The following is a 17729-nucleotide window of genomic DNA, read 5'->3' as shown; positions in this document are numbered from 1 at the left end:
CGCCTCCCTCGGGACATGGGCAAAGTTCTGCCGGAGGTGTGAATTGAAATTTCTGACAGGAGATTCTGCCAGCCGTTCCCAACAGACGCTCACAACACGCTTGGGTCTGCCGGGTCGGGCCGGCATCTTTCCCCACCGTCGAAGCCAACTCACCACCAGGTGGTGGTCAGTTGACAGCTCCGCCCCTCTCTTCACTCGAGTGTCCAGAACATGCGGCCGCAGGTCCGACGAAACGATGACAAAGTCGATCATCGGACTACGGCCAAGGGTGTCCAGGTGCCAAGTGCACATATGGACTGAACATGGTGTTCATTATGGACAAGCCATGACGGGCACAGAAGTCCAATAACGAAACACCACTCTGGTTAAGGTCATGGGGGCCGTTCTTCCCAATCACACCCCTCCAGGTCTCACTGACATTGCCCACGTGAGCGTTGAAGTCTCCCAGCAGTACGAGGGAGTCCCCAGGGGGCGCAATCTCAAGCACACCCTCTAAGGACTCCAAGAAGGGTGGGTACTCCGAACTGCTCTTTGGTGCATAAGCACAAACAACAGTCAGGACCCGTCCCTCCACCTGAAGGCGGAGGGAAGCTACCCTCTTGTCTAATGGGGTGAACCACAACGTGCAGGCGCCGAGCCGTGGAGCAATTAATATGCCCACACCGGCTCTGCGCCTCTCACCACGGGCAACTCCAGAGTGGAAGAGAGTCCAACCCCTCTTGAGAGGACTGGTACCAGAGCCCAAGCCGTGCGTATATATATATATATATATATATATATACATATACATACACACATATATATATATACATATACATACACATAACCAGTTCAGGGTGTCCCCTACCCACTGCCCGGAGATGGCTGGGATGGGCTCCAGCCCCCCCGCGACCCTAATGAGGATAAGCGATACGGCTAAGGAGATGAGATACACACATACATACCTCGGTTATCGCGGTTAATGGGGACCAAAACCACCCGCGATAAGTGAAAATCCGCGAAGTAGCGGCGCACCTTGCGGAAAAATAAAAAAAAGTAGGTCGAGCAGGCCTTGGTTGGAGCGACGTGCCCCTCTTTTGGTCAAAGGCTTCCAGGTGTGGGGACGGAAGTGATAAGGACTGAGCAGGAACGCCATACCATCAAAGCGGTTTCCTAAAGCAGACAGGGCATCTGGACAACTTGGGAAGGGGTCATGGACAGGCCTTTGTCGTGGCGCAACCTGTGGAAGATCCCTCAAGCCAGGCTCAGCTTCCTGATCCGGGCAACGTACAATACACTACCCTGTCCCCAAAGTCTACATCTGTGGTTCGGCACTGATGCGATCTGCCCCCTCTGTAGTACTATCAATGCGAGCCTTCAGCATATCCTCTCAGGCTGCAAGATGGCACTTTCCCAAGGCCGCATAATGTTATATTATCATTATTGGTAGTATGTGAGTTAAAGCAACAAAAAAAAATCTGAACAGCCGTTTAGAGCTGAGCCTAAAGAGACAGTTTTTAAAAATAACCGGCATTCCCATCACCTATAGGTTGTGCTTGACTATAACAAACCAGTCAACTCAAACATTTACCGCATATTTTATAATTATAATATAATTATAATAATTTCAAATTGTGTATGACTTATAACACCTTTTGAATGTGAAACAAAATTAAAATAATTTTTTTTTGTTCTACATAGGCCGTCTTGCAGTGAATAAAAAGGTGCTGGGTTGTGTTTGTAAGGTTGGTTATCCAAGCAGTGGAAATGCCCCCGGAAACGCCCCCGGACCCTCTTAGACCCACAAAGTTTCATGAGAAACACAGTCAGGATACGGCCTCAGAGCCAAATTGTGTTTGACATCACTGACCTAGGATGTACACGCTCATATTTAGAGATGAGACAATAGGCGTAGTTGTCCAGAAGTGGCACCACCTCTAATTTCTCTCTCTCAAAAAAAAAAAAAAAATCAATCAAATCAGATTTTTAACAATTTTACACCCGCATCAGATCTTGAACTGCTCTGAAATTATATTGTAACATTTTACCCCGTTTCTGAGTCTATAATTATCATCCAGAAACCTACCTGGGGAGTTAGCCAATGAAGCATGGAACACCGAAAAGTTGATCAATGCGTAGGAGGCCAAGAAAAAGTTAGAGATGATAGGGGCAATGACATTCAGCTCAGCTGCAATGAAACACAGATTGATAAGCATGACAGTATTGATGTTTTTATACCATGTTGCATGTCGATTACCCTACTGTACGTATGATCTATCTAACTGTGCCAGCCTGTCTCCCCCCATCCCATGCTATTAGCATGTTCACTCATGTTAAGTAGTGTCCATTGGCAAAGTGCATCACCCTGTAACCCAGAAGTCACCAGTCCAAATTCTAGTAGTATCTCCATAGGCATCAAACCAATTAATCTGCATATACATCTAAAACTGCATTCAAAACTTAATAAATTCAAATTGATTGACTAGTCACATAAAAAAACTACAGTTGTATTATATGCTCTCAGCTACAACTATGTGAAATACAAGTATGTACCAGCATAGCATAGAAACTCACCTTGTTAAGCATACCTTTCATACCCAGGGTCACGTATGTGATCCCCATTGAAGCCAACAAAAGGTATTCATGTAATAGGAAAGTGAATATGCTGCATTTCAATTCATTCGACATCCCCCTGTAGGTCGCTTGGTTAAGCACTTGCCTTCAGCACACTATGTAAATTTCAGTCCGCGGCTAAATGAACTAAAATTATTTAGGGATATGCTGACGAATCAGATATCAAAACTGCTGGAGTCACACGTTACAGATTTTCTGAGATAGCTGAGACCTTGAAGCATGTGTCTGTATTCAATCGATTCGGTACCCTTTTTTGATTTAGGACACATTTTCCTGACATGAGTAAAATGTTCACTATTTATTCCCTTTTGGAAACACATAAAAACTATTTTCTACTTATTAACGTGGAACCTACGTCAACTTTGAAAATTGTCAAAATCATGTGTTGGATCAGACAATTACATATTACATAACTTAAATTAGTCAAAAGATGGGTGGCACAGTGGATGAGTGGTTAGCGCGTCCGCAGTTCTGAGGTCATGGGATCAAATCCAGCTACCAGCCTTCCAGTGCTGAGTTTGCATGTTCTCCCTGTGCTTGCACGGGTCTCCTATGACGGGGAACTCTGGTTTCCTCCCACATTCCCCAAAATATGCACGTCAGTTTAATTGGCTGGTACAAATTGTCCCTAAATGTGATTGAGCGAGTGAGTTGTCTGTCTCTGTGTGCACCGCAACTGGCTGGCAACCAGTTTAGGGTATCCCCTGCCCACTGCCCGAGGAAAGCTTGAATGGGCTCCGGCACCCCCGCGACTCTGCTGAGGATAAGCGGATGATGGATGGAGTTTCAAGAGATTTGTATTTTTATTTTATCTTATGTGTAAAACTTACATGTAATGTGGTTTAGAAGTATGTAGGGATTGGTAATGCCTACGTCAATGCTCTGGAACATACCAAAATCAATGTACCTCAAAATAAACATTTTATTCTAACGGCAAATCTCGCAAAAATAAAACATTATGGAAAACAATTTGTAGCTGCTATTTGTACAATTTTAAACTTACCAATTAGGATGAACACAAGAGCAATCACAAAAGTCAGGATGTACCCTCGAAGAGGCTCATTGTTCTTGCCATAACCTTTTGCAAACATTCCAAGGCCAGGGTAAATGTTGTCTTTACATAAAGCCTGTAGAAAGAAAACCACAATATTAATTTCTACAGTGCAACCTGTATTTTTCAACTCCAATTATTTTTAGTCATTTTATTTGGGACGGGGTGTGCGGGGTAATGGCGGGTGGAGGAGTTAACTATACCAAAGAATGGCTTCGTCCAAAACGTTTTTTTTTTTTGCTCGCATTGAATTTCATAACCAACATTTTAATGGTCTGAGGCGTGGAGTCGCGAGAGTGTCACATATGGTGTCACTTACTTTTAAGAGGCATTGAACCCCACTAAACTTTCAATATTTGAAAGTTTTAAGATCACGCTTCACCTGAAATACTTTGGGAGCGCTCACTAACGATGCCAAAGCAGAGGACAGAGTGGCAGAAAAAATTCCAGCAGTAATGATTGGCCCAAAACCAGAAACCATGCTCATAACCTAGGCAAAAAGTAAAATTACGTTAGAAGTGGCCACCGATTAAATAAAACATTTAGCACATGTCATAATATTTTAAGTAATAATTAAAAACTAGTTATACCTGATAATCATTTTGTAGGCCATAGCGACAGCCACCTTTTTCACCCTTGCACGCAGAGAAGTCATAACCAAGTTTGCAGGAAGCATCCGTGCAATTCAGCAGGAACATGGAACTGACAGTGTCATTTCCACTAGCATCTCTTACAATGCAGGAACCTGGAGTGGCAAATATAACACTTAAATTACATAAACGTAATAGAAGTCTAAAGAAAAAGTTAGCAGTACATTTTGTCTATTAAAAGATTTAGAAAAAAAAGTACCTGTAGAAACCGCAACTCCCAGATAAACTATTCCAGTGATTAATATTGCCAAGAGCGTTCCCCTGGGAATGGCCAGCTGTGGGTCCTGGAACAATCAAAAAAGACATGCATAGAAATACCAACTTCAGGGACAGAATAAATGTAATTCTTTCAGCTATGCAGTATAGGGTGCACTCCCTACAAAAGTATGCATTATTTTACGGATAATTACTTTGAAAAAGTGTTATTCAATGAAAATAAAAAAAGCAAAGTTATTGAACATATGAATGTTGATTGTACAACCAGGGGAAATATAGCACTGAACAAAGTGTATAACAACATCAAAGATGCATACAACGCTGCCCCCACTCCCATCTGGATGGATCAGATTATGTGCCATTTCTTTGACTCCCAAATATAAACCCCTGAGGAGGAAGACAAAGCCTGTAACAAGAACATTTCAAAAATTGCCTGAGGTTGTATTTCTCGCAGCTGCAGTACTACTTTCAACGGATTAGGTGATTTCAAATCATGACTTAAAAGGTGCACAATGACAACGCATGATCTTACATAAAGATCTGTGTGGATAGTTTAACACAAATTAAAATAGAGGTTCATCTCAACTGAAACCATTAACTGCTTTCTAAGTTTATAGTCTTTCCTCAAACACCGTAACACAGCTTTTAGGGCAGGTGGACAAGGCTCTTTACTGCACGGCCAGGACTGACCTGGAGATAGCCATAAAGATTGCCAAGGCAGCCTAAGCAGAGGATTGAGGATCGCTTTGTCGCAAAACACTCAAAGAAAACGTGAAAAAGATTCGAAAAGATTGCAAATGTCAGGGAAGTGGTGACTTTTGGGGTTGATGTTTCACTGGCAAAGAATCTAAATAGCTTCTTTAACCACTTTGAAGATGGCAGGTGTACAGCAACCGCACCACACCCACTAACATCCACCACCAGCTCACTAACACTTCAAGAGCATGAAGTAAGATGCAACGCTTACAACAGGTCACATTGTCTTTTCAAATCTTTGAAAAAAAATACTCAGAATCATCTTTGTCATTTGGGATCGAGTCTTTTGATAAGACTTTAATTCAAGTGTATGCGACTGAAAGTCTGCATAAAAAGTAAAATGTTGGGGCAACGTGTTGCCTCAAATTTGATTGCTGTATTCAGTTTATTAATTGTAAGTACCGTATTTTCACAACTATAAGGCCCACCTAAAAGCCTTTATTTTTTTCAAAAGCTGACCCAATGCCTTTAATACATTGTGCCTTATAAATGGATCAATATTGAGTCGCAAGGTCTCGCAACTAAGGCAAGCAGCCGCGGACTAGATTTTCCACCGTAGGCGGGGTAGTCCGCTGTATATGCTGGCAGCGTTTCATTTCATAACCAATATGTCAATGATCATTTGAATCCTTCACTATTGGCTAAAGTTATTTGGAGGTAATTTTTAGCATTTACAGGCTCACATAGGCTGAAGCGGGGCAAAACAAAGCCTGCAATTGGCCGAAAAAGATGTCTGGTCTTTGGCCTGGAAAAACAAATGTTACTACTGTAGTCTGTATCTGTAAACAGGAAATATGGGCTAAACAGACAGACAGCAACAAGCAACGTCCATTGATGCAGAGGCTTCTCTGCAGATTTTTTTTTTTTATTCGTCATTTTTGCGTGTTTTGGAGTATGTAAATATTTTACACGGTTGGATTTACTACACTTGTGGATGTAGGAGAACCATGGTTGTGTATTATTATTGAACGTGATTTGCTGCAAGACGACTTTGGTGAGCTACCCCGGCTTTATATTTTCCCAGTATCTTGTTTCAGACTGATCTTGATGTTTCTGTGATTAGTCTATGTTTAAATTAAGTTCAATTCAGATTCAGATCTACTTTATTGTCATTCTAGTACACGTGTATACAAAACGAAATGTCGATACATCTGACCCGCACAGTTTCCTTGAATGTACAGATATACCGTATTTCCCGCACTATAGGGCGCACCGGGTTATAGGGCGCACCCCCAAAAAATAGTTTTTTGTCCTATATCTTCCAGATATATGGATTTACTATGTTTGATTGACCATTTAACAGTCTAATGGCCAGGGGGACAAGACTATAGTGGAACCTGGTGGTCCTGCACCGCACACTGCAGTACCTCTTCAAAGAGGCTAGCAGAGTGAACAGTCCATGATGGGGGTGATAATGGTCTTGGCTTGGGATAGGCAGCGCTTCTGGCCAATGTCCTGAATGGAGGGGAGAGAAGTCCCGATGATTTACTCTGCTGTCCTCGTCACCCTCCTCACACTACCCCAGTCGGAAGCGCTGCAGCCTCCACACCACACAGAGATACAGCTGGTCAGGATACTCTCTATGGTGCCCCTGTAGAATGTGATGAGGGAGGGTGGGGGCAGTTGGGCTCCCCTCATCCTGAGACTGGAGGTGATGTGCTCTTTAGCCAGTCTCTCAAAGCACTTCATTATGATGGGAGTCAGTCCAACGGGCCGATAATCGTTCATTGATAAGATCTGGGGGTTCTATGGCACTGGGATGATGGTGGCAATCTTGAAGCATGATGGTAACCGTGGCTTGGTCTAGCGAGGTGTTGAAAATGTCTGTTAGGACACAAGCCAGCTGATCGGCGCACTCCCTAAGGACCCGCCCTGGAATGTTGTCCGGGCCTGGAGCCTTCCGTGTGTTGACCCTTCTCAGGGTCTTCCTCACGTCAGTTGAGTCCAGGAGGAGTGCTCTTTCGTCCTGATGTGGAACCGCTTTCGCTGCAGGGGTGCCATTTTGTGCCTCGAACCTCCCTAAGAAGTTGTTGAAGTCATTCAGAAAGTCCATGCTAGTGTCCTGCACTGGGGCAGTGGTTGGCTTGTATCTGGTGATGGCCTGAACGCCTTTCGACATATCCCTGGTGTTGGTTTTGCTGAGGAAACGGTCCTGGATTTTTTTGACTGTGCGATCGCTTTGCTAGTCTGATTCAGGTTAGCCCTCGCTGGTCTCAGCGCCTCCTCGTCACCAGATTTAAAGGCAAGGTTCCGTGCCTTTAGCAATTTGCGTATCTCAGCAGTCATCCAGGGCTTCTGATTGGCACGGGTGCAGATGGTTTTGGTATTGCTGACGTCTTCTGTGCATTTACAGATGTAGGCTGACACAGACATGGCGTACTCATCTATGTTTATTTTGTTGTTGTAAGTGGCAGCCGATTTAAACATGTCCCAATCCGTGCATTCAAAGCAGTCCTGTAGTGCCTCCATGGCCCCTTAAGTCCACACCCTCACCTGCTTCACTGTAGGTTTTTCTCTGGTCAGCAGGGGCTTGTATGTAGGAATTAGCATAACAGAAAGGTGATCTGATGAGCCAAGGTGGGGACGGGGGACTGCTCTGTATGCTCCTCTGATATCTGTGTAGGCCAAGTCTAATGTGTTCCTACCTCTTGTAGCAAAGTTGAAATGCGGGAGAACTGTTTTCATGTTGGCCTGGTTAAAGTCCCCCGCCGCAATAAAAATGGATTCGGTGTAAGCATGCTGCAGTTCACTCACAGTTCGGTAGAGAACGTCCATTGCCTCCTTTGTATTAGTGCTAGGGGGCACATACACAACAGTAATGATGGTAGCACTAAACTCCCTCGGTAGGTAGAAGGGTCTGCAGATCACCGTCAAAAGTTCAATGTCTCGTGAGCAGTGATTCGAGATTATCCTAGCATTTCTTCACCAGTCGTTGTTGGTATAAATGCATAGTCTGCCACCCCTGTTCTTACCGGTGAGCTCGCCGCTTCTATCAGCGCGGAAAGCAGTTAGCCCCACAATGCTAACAGCGTCATCCGGGATAGATGAGTTTAGCCATGTCTCCGTCAGAATTATAGCGCAACAGTTCGTCATCTCGTGGTTCGATGTAAGGTCCACTTGTAAATGGTCCAGTTTGTTGTCCAAGGAGCGAACGTTGGAGAGGAAAATGGATGGGAGAGGCGTTTTGAAGGGTTTAGCCTTCAGCCTAGCCGTTAGCCCGGCCCGACAACTTTGCTTCCTCCTCCGGTCACAGCGCCTCCTCTTGCCACTTTTCTTCACTGCTTTGTAGGCCGCTGGGTCTTGTTGACGTAGCACTCCGAGGCTAAGTAAACACTCCAGAGTGGTCGTAGCAACGAGCACTGGATTTCTGGATGTTCGCATATCCAGCAAAAAACTGCGATCGTATATTAATCTGCAGTTAGAATTGTCTTTGTTCGCCCTTAAAAACTGAGTCAAAGACGGGTTTTTGACCAAAATGTAGGCATCTGCTGGTAGCAGATGCAGCCGCAACCGTACAGGGCTGCCGCCATATGGCAATTCAAAGTGTTTATTGTCATGTGCACAGTAAAGAACCACGTTTCCCTGCACAATGAAATTCTTACATTGCTGTCCACCTTGTTGCCAGCGAAAAAGACTACAGAAACTAAGAAATGGTTGGCATTTCTTGAATCCCAAGAGTTTACCCTTCCCAATGATATGTGGAATGACGCATTTGAGTGAATGGTAATATCTTACAAACACCGTGTCCGTAAGAGTCTCAGAAAAGTATTTTCTTCTTTGCGAGCCGTCGGACTATTAAGGGGTTAATAAGTTTGCCTGAACTTTCGGACTGTTTTGTTGCATTCCCACTGTAGCGCCTTATGGTCCGATGTGCCGTATGTATAAATAATACAAGACAAGAAAACTATTTTTGGGGGGTGCGTCTTATAACGTGGTGCACCTTATAGTTGTGAAAATATGGAAATTGCTTTATAAAATATAAAGCCAAATAATTATAATGGGATCCCATCGTGATAGAGTTCAGACAGTGGGCAGTGGTAGCCAGCCCAGGGTTCCTATGCTTAAGTTATATTCCAGACTTTTCTAATGGTTTTCTAATTTAAATCCAAGTAAAAAAAAAAAAATAACACAATTGAAAATCATAAAACAAAAACACAAATAGTTCGTGCACACAATACATTGTGCTTTGTAGAGATTACCTGGCTCAGCTTTTAGCCATGGTTAAAAACATACTTAGGACTGTCTCATTAAATGTACACTTTCCAATGGTACAAAGAAAACGTCTCTCTCCAAAGTTGCTATCGCAATGTCGCAATGCTGCCAAGAAAGTACATCGATAAATCATTAAAAAGACAATTGATAAATGTTACTAAAACAAATATAATGTTCAAACAAATATAAATCTTACTACTGTGTTCACGTTTTAAGACTTTGGAAAATTGGATTGATGACATTTAATGTAAATCAAGGCCTTTTTTTAAGACTAATGAATTTAATGCCTAGAAAGACTTTTCAGGGATCCGCGGGAACCCTTCCAGCCAATCACAGGGCAACCAAATTCTAAAGTTGACTTAATCGTCTTGGGCAACATTCTTCCCTGGACCTAGTTACAATGAAGCTTCTAGTTGTCTATTAATATATCTCAGTGAAAATGTGGAAAATGTCAGAGGCGTGTTGATTCACTTACTGCAAGGTCCCCAGAAATGTTAGCCCCTGCAAGAATGCCAGTAGCGGCAGGGAAAAAGATGGCGAAGACCGAAAAGAATGTTTCTTGTCTGAAGTCAGGACCCATGTTCTCCCACATGATGGCACCTTAAAAGAACACAAAAAAAGATGAATGATATCACATACATATTTATACTCACAAAAAAAGCAACAGGTGAAGAATACAGCTACCATACCACAGTAGATAGACAAGTGATTATCCATGTCGTACACAAAAATTAAAATTTCTTAAAAACACTGCTGGACGATTCATCGAAATTTTGGGGCACAGTAATCCCTGTGCGTCGATAACATTGCTGTCCACCTTGTGCACTTAGGTAAAAGAGCTTGACGAACCTCCATTACATACAGCAAATGTTTTTAAATTTAAGTTTCTCTAAGAGCTATTATGTAAAAAAATGCTCTGGACCGACCAAAGAACTTGTGGCCAAAAAGGAAGAGGAAGAGGCATCTTGACATGCTAGTAAAACATTATTATGCCACATTTTTGTTTCCAACTATGTCCACAAGATGGCAAAAAAATATCATCTGAACTAAAAAAAAAAGTAGAAAGTGTCCTGACATCCTCTTTATCCATCCATCCATTTTCCGTGCCGCTTATTCTCACTAAGGTCGCGGGGATATCTTTTTCAACACTGTTTGAAATCAATAAAGCAACATAGAAGCAAGATTATGTTTAAAATTATAATTTGACAGTACGGAAGTTATTTGACACAATATATATATATATATATATATATATATATATATATATATATATGTGTAAAGTATAGTTGGTTGAAGGGGTACGATTTCCTGTTCCGTATTGGGCACAAGTGCTTGAGCTTCTAAACATGATATAATAAAGTATTTAATAAATGAATAAAGGTTTGTACTTTGTGAATTTGGACTATCGAGGGTCCTTTTTGGAACCTAACCCCAACAACGATGAATAAATATATTGGCTTTCCTTGATAACCGTCAAAAAGAAAAAAAAAAGGATACATTTCCGTGCAACATGTCGTAGTTTTACTAGGACCTGAATGCACTAGGGCTAGTGCAAGTCATTATGTGACGAATGCAATTACATGATTTAAAACAAATATGTCGAGTGAAGATTACGTGAATGTATGTAAGCCTGTCTCGAAGTGCCAGCAGATGCACTGCAACATATATATTATATATTGTATATAATACATTGAAAGCAGTAGTTTTTCACTCACATGAGAATCCTGATCTTCACATCAACAAAGTGGTTCACTTAACAAAATCAGCCAATGCAAATGCAATAAAAATCCTTCAAATGGACATGCAATGCAATCATTCCCAAGCACGAGGAGACTTCAAGATTATTTGGTGGCTGTTGTATTGATATTCTAATAGCTAAAATAAACTGAGATTAGATCTGCAATCTCAGCTAAACTGTTTAAATCCAGGCTTAAAACACACTTTTATTCCACATCATATAAATTACCTTTATTTCATGTTGACAATATCCGTGTATTGTTTGTTATTGCAACATTCATTGCACCCTGGTCATCCTGTAGGGGCGATTTACTTCATGTGCGGTCCCTTCTCAAGGTTTCTTCAGTTTCCTCATGTTGAAGATTTTGAGTTTTTCATTGACCTCGTATAGGTTTTAGATCAGGGGATGGTGTAATGATAGTCCGTAGTTTTCAATAATCTGTGGTCTGTGCAGCCCTTTGAGATTCCTTGTAATTAAGGGCTGTGGGTTCAAATCCAGCTACCGGACTTCCTGTGCCGAGTTTGTATGTTCTCTGCATGCTTGCGTGGGTTTCCTCCGGGCACTCCGGTTTCCTCCCACATTCCAAAGACATGCATTTCAGGTGGATTGGCCGGTCAAAATTGTCCCTGGGTGTGAATGAGCGAGCAAGTTGTCTGTCCCTGTGTGCCCTGCGATTGGCTGGGAACCAGTTCAGGGTGTCCCCTGCCCACTGCCTGATGATTGCTGGGATGGGCTCCAGCACCCCCGCGACCTTATTGAGGATAAGCAGTGCAGCTAATGAGATGAGATGAGACATATAAACAGGACTTGACTAAGAGCATGCAGCCTAGTAACGCAGGTAAGTCAGAATTGTTTTTAAGTCTGCAAACTCTGATTTCTTTGTAATCCTTTGAATATCTAACATATTTTATTTATTTTTTCAAAATGTGCAGGTTTTAGAGAATTTGTCCGATAATGGATTTCTTTTGTTCAGATTTTGGGCTGCATCAGTCTTAATGAATATTTTGCACATTTTTAATAAAGCAAGTCGTCCTTGCATAGAATATTCTTAAAACCCAAACAGGACCATTTCTTTTAAGGGGGTAGGTTGAAGAAAAGGATTTAGTGATTTTGAGTTAAACTGACAGTTTGGTAAGCATCTTCTTTATCCAAATAATTATTTGAGTATAAGTTAGTGCATGCTTGACATTATAAGCCCGAACCCGGCCCAAAATTCGGGTTCCGACCTCTATGCTCTTGTATAGTAGAATAGATTCCATTAAAATCATTGTGTGTCAATGAATACAAAATACATACCGTCATAGCCAAAAAAACCAAATGCTTTCTTTGATTGAACAGGAATAAATGTTCCAATAAAGTAGTTGATGATTGCCGTGATGAGTACAAAGAGCAAGAAGATCTGGGCCTGAAAGAAGGATATTTACCATTTACACATACCTCAATAAAGTTAATAAAATATTTTCGAGCAAAAACGAAGTTAAATCAGGCTTTTCTAATATGAAAGAATAGAGACTCATACCTTTGCTTCCCATTCCATTCCTGCAACAGAAATGCCCAGGAGAAGGATCACAGTAATTGTGCCAATAATTCGAATGTCGTTGATTTCATCAGTCATGAGCGCATCCACACCCTACAATATAAGAAGTAGAATATTGACTTAGAAACAAGTCATTTCAATTCTAAATTGTTTTAACACATAATAACCATGGGTATGTATTAAATTTGTGTATGAAAATTGGCTGGTGGCGAGCTTATGTAAAGGACACACAAAAAAGGAAACCTAATTGAAATTATAAATTGTCAAAAGCTATTACAGCAGAGAAACTACATAGACTAGAACACTGCAAAGGGCGTCATAAGGATAGTTGCAACCTATCTATTCAAATTAATTGAAGTTAAATTGTTAGTTTATTTCTCTCAGAGTGGACATGCACCTAGGATAAAAATATCAGACCCCTGCATGATTTCTAAATGGGAAAAATAGCAAATTAGCTATACTTATTTTCTTCACTGCACACATACTCACATATATACATATACTGGTACAGTGGAACCTCGGTTCTCGACCATAATCCGTTCCAGAACCATTAAAAATAATATAAATCATTTTAATTCGTTCCAACACCCTGAATGTTTACCATGAATGTTTAACGTGAACTTAAAGCTAACCCAGGCTGGTCATACGTTCACGTTATCGTAATCTTCCGTACGAAATATTACGCTAACATGAACGAGTAAAAATAAAAACGTCGTTTACAAGTCATTTAGCACCCGGGTCTCCACAACAAGTGGTGAGCGAGCGGTTCATTGGAAAGGGGGCTCCGTTCCAACACCCTCAAGGTTGAGCTAAGTTCCAACACCCTGAATGTTTAGCTTGAATGTTTAACATTAACTTAAAGCTAACCAAGGCTAATCGTACGTTCGCGGAATCTTCCGTACAAAAGATTACGCTAACATGAACGTGTAAAAATTATCGTTTAGAAGGATGTTCTTTTCTCTTAAAATACCGATCTAATGACACTTGCTTCTGCCTTCTTTTTAGCACTCTTCTAAAGTGACTCATGACAGGCATACTTAGGGGCTAAAACACTTCGTTCACCGATATTAAAAGCAGAGCAAAACGAAGCATGTCCGCACGCGATAACAGTTGGCCACGAGGGGTGGGGGCGATCTAAACCGGTATGCCGCTCAGCATCGCACCCTAGCGTACGCACTCATGCATTACCGGCGTTCGAACTCCGATTTTTTGACCGAGCAGCAAAGCAAGAATTTCTCGAAATTTTTGGTCGGACTCAGATTTGTTCGAACTGAGAGGCGTTCGAAAACCGAGGTTCCACTGTGTACATATATCCACCCAGTCTCGAGAGAGAAGCCTGGCTCTAACGTAATGATTGACATTTTGAGCTTAAGCTCTTACCTCTGATTACAACATTGACATGAGAAGATCAGTGAATGCATAAAACACTGGACATCCTAAAGTTCTATCCAAGTGGTGACTTTTTACCAGTTTGTAAGTTATCATAAGAGTATAATTTTGGATGGAGTTTTTGAAATCTTAACCCCATTTTTCACTTACTATTAGTTTTTGGTTGCATGAAAAAAAAAAAAGAAGAAGAAGCTTACAGCAAGAAGTTCGACGACTGTTTCAGCAAAGCCCACCACATACATGGCCACAGCCACTGCATTAGCAAAGGCAAATATTAAACCAATTGACCCTCCAAATTCTGGACCAAGGCTTCTTGAAATCAAGTAGTATGCTCCACCTAGAAAGTTAACAACATTAACAAATCAGTCAGTTACAGTCATAGTTGATGATGACATATGGGATGAACTGTAATTGACATGCACATTTTTTAGGACAATTTAATGAATGACCAATTGTTCCCTTTTATTTCACATCCATTTTCTTATCCTCAGTAGGGTTGCGGGGGTGCTGGAGCTAATCAGGCTGTACTGGTTGACAGCCAGTCGCAGGGCACACAGTGACTGACAACTCATTCACACCTAGGGACTATTTGAATCGGCTAACTAACCTGACATGCGTTACGATAGCAACCACGTGTTCTCCCAATAGCCAGGGTACTCAGATTTCCTCCCACATTTCAAAAACACGGATTGGATGGGCTCCAGCACCCCCGAGACAGAACGAATGACTTTGATTTAGATGCTGTATTAGGAGGAACCCAAATGTTCGACATGTTTACACAGCGGATTTATTATATTTGTCATTTTTAGGATATAATTTTAACCATAACCATAATTTTTACCATATGTAGATCCTACCTTGGGCAGCACGGCGGTTGGGTGGTTACCGTGCAGCCCCAAAAAGGATCAGGGTTCAAATCCAGCTACCGCAACCTCCCCGTGTGGAGTTTGCATGTTCTCCCTGTGCCTTCGTAGGTTTCTTCCCACATTACAAAAACATGGTTAATTGGCCCTAGGAGTGAATGAGCGAGTCAGTTGTCTGTCTTTGTGTGCCCTCCGACTGGCTGGCAACCAGTTCAGGGTGTCCCCTGCCCTGCCCGAAGATGGCTGGGATGGGCTCCAGCACTCCCGGAAACCTCAGTACAAGTTGAAGACAGTGAATCATGGTAGTGCAAGTATCATGGTACTCTGGTGTTCGGCCCATTTATTGCATACCAATGATTATGGATCAGTTTGTGTATGTTAAGGTACTTGACAAGATTATGTTGTCTTATGTTGAAGAAGACATGCCCTTAAAATAGGTGTTTCAACAAGACAATGACCTCAAATACACCAGTAAACGAGCAAAGTCTTGGTTCCAAACTAATAAAATTAATTTAATGGAGCGGCCAGATCAATCCCCAAACCTCAATCCAATTGAGAACTTGTGGGGTGATATAAAATGCTGTTTGTAAAGCACCAAAAAATATAAATGAATTGTGAAATGTTGTTGAGCAATCATGGTGTGAAATAACAACTTAAAGGTGCCCCAAGTTGATTGACTATGCCACAGAGATGTGAAGCAGTTATAAAAAAAACTGTGGTCATGTAACTAAATGTTAGTATTGCTAAATTCTACCTTTTTCATAAAATTGCAAATTAGTTTTGAGTTTATACTGTCAACAGCAGACACTCCTACTTTTTTAACACACTCCTTGAAATATTTGCCCAATTACAGTCTTCGGAGAGTGCCTTTTATAAATGCTGGGTCTACTGCACCTACTGGTAACTTGTTTGGCTCGTAACAAGAAAAACATATGTTAAAAGCAGAGATATTTTGGTTAGTCAAATTGCACTGCTATTATTTTGAACAGCACTGTGTATCAGTGAAACTTTGACTCTGGTGAAGGAACATGAATTTGCAAACCCCGTGAAGACGTCATACATGCCAGACCTACCACCTGAGCTCCAATTATGTCGTTTTTTTTTTACTTCTTTAGATTGCCAATCTTAAAACCTACACTCTGTAAATCTTTTTAACCTTTTCTGGTGTCCTGAAAACTATTATTTCTAGAGTAAAAAGTACAAGGTAATGGCTGAAGCGCACAAGTGTGCGCATAAACACAAACTCTATGAACAATAATAATAAAAAGGGGTATTAATGCTATGACGTATTGTCAGATCAAAAACACAGAGTTCTTTAGACACAAATAAATACCCTAAAAACACTCAATCATTACATTTTTGGGGGCTGCAGAGCTGTCAATCTCAATCAAAGTGCATGTTTAAAGCAGCCAGGCCAGTAGCAAATGGTATTCGGCTGCTTGAAAGTGTTGGTGATCGAGAGCTGGAGTACTCAATTTAGTTGCTAGAGGGGATTAGACGAAAGCAGATGTTTATGGATTTTGTTGGTTTTTATTGGGGGTGCCTTGAAACATACCTAATGACATTTGCGGATGCCTAAAGTATAACTTTGTTAATTTTTATGAAAATCAGTTGAGCCCTTTAGAACCTAGTCAAACACAAATCAGGATTTCTAAAGTAGTTTGTCTGGATAAAATATATTTGCATTTTTCTAGCTAGTAATGTCAGCTAATTATATTTTAACGACAGCAGGTCTCCAAGTGCCCAAGTAACGGGTCAATTGTTTTTCTAATCGGCTAATAACAGGGTCACATTTGCATATAAATATAGGGCCAATAATTATTGTTAATCCCTATTTGTTTCTTCGTCTGGTTCTTTAAAAAAAGCAGAAAAAGATTTCACATTTTTTACACTTTCTGACTTTTTTGTGCACGGATACATTTCCTGCTGCACTTTAATTTTATAGAAATTGTTTTTTCTTTGTTCTTTTACACATAATGATGAGGAAGGCAAGGTTTTTTTTCACAAATTATGGTCTGGATTTTGGGGAAATTGTTGATGTTCACGTACGATACTATTAAACATAAGACATTTCGAGATTTTTCCAAAATAAGGATTGAATGATTGAAATTAGTTTTTTCTTACTGATAAAAAAATACACCATGGGTGTTTGGAAATAAAATGTAGCAGCAGATCTAGAACTTCAGAAAGACAAGACATACCTCCTCGAACAAACCCATTCGTTGCAATGGCAGAGGTAGACAGTCCAGTGATTGTTGTCACAACAGTGGCCATTAGGACAATTAAGCAGGATAGAGCTGTAGGGGACAAAAAGAAATGTAGAGAGCCAGTGAACCATTAATTACAACATAAAGGTGTACTTCAATTTGAAAGATAATATGGATAAAAACAGATTTCTTTGATAATGGCAAAATTAAATAAGCTCTAAAGTCTAAGGCTTGGTTTAGAATGAACCTAAAATTTGATGTCAGGGTTAAAAAACCAGATCCCAAGGTTCGAGAGCGTTCTCCATCCGGGCACCAGTGCTGTGGAATGCTCTTCCCCCTGAGATCCGATCTGCAACCTCAGTGGAAATGTTTAAATCTAAACTTAAAACTCTCTTCTACTCCATAGCATATGAATAACCTACTCTTCTCGTCGGCTGAAAAATAGTCTGTGTAATATAGTGTAATAATCTGTGAAGCCCTTTGAGACTCTTCGTGAT

General features: G+C 41.1%; 1 protein-coding gene across 2 annotated transcripts in view; it reads right to left on the bottom strand.

The window, feature by feature from the left end:
• Nucleotides 1–17729, bottom strand: part of LOC148351212 (solute carrier family 12 member 2-like) — a 138375-nt gene that overhangs the window by 45106 nt on the left and 75540 nt on the right. For both annotated transcript variants that reach the window (XM_088319940.1, XM_088319939.1), the window contains exons 4-13: nt 17227–17322; nt 14360–14499; nt 12756–12866; nt 12533–12641; nt 9974–10098; nt 4514–4598; nt 4255–4409; nt 4047–4154; nt 3617–3740; nt 2066–2167 (exon numbers count right to left, since the gene is read on the bottom strand). In XM_088319940.1, coding sequence (XP_088176066.1) covers nt 2066–2167; nt 3617–3740; nt 4047–4154; nt 4255–4409; nt 4514–4598; nt 9974–10098; nt 12533–12641; nt 12756–12866; nt 14360–14499; nt 17227–17322 — 1155 coding nt within the window. The remainder of the gene's footprint in view (nt 1–2065; nt 2168–3616; nt 3741–4046; nt 4155–4254; nt 4410–4513; nt 4599–9973; nt 10099–12532; nt 12642–12755; nt 12867–14359; nt 14500–17226; nt 17323–17729) is intronic.

The sequence above is a fragment of the Urocampus carinirostris genome, chromosome 16, assembly GCF_059441175.1.
Source record: "Urocampus carinirostris isolate Australia breed hairy pipefish chromosome 16, RoL_Ucar_1.0, whole genome shotgun sequence".
NCBI classification, from domain to species: domain Eukaryota; kingdom Metazoa; phylum Chordata; class Actinopteri; order Syngnathiformes; family Syngnathidae; genus Urocampus; species Urocampus carinirostris.
Note: the sequence above shows the minus strand (reverse complement) of the source record. Positions and strands in the feature narration are given on the sequence as shown.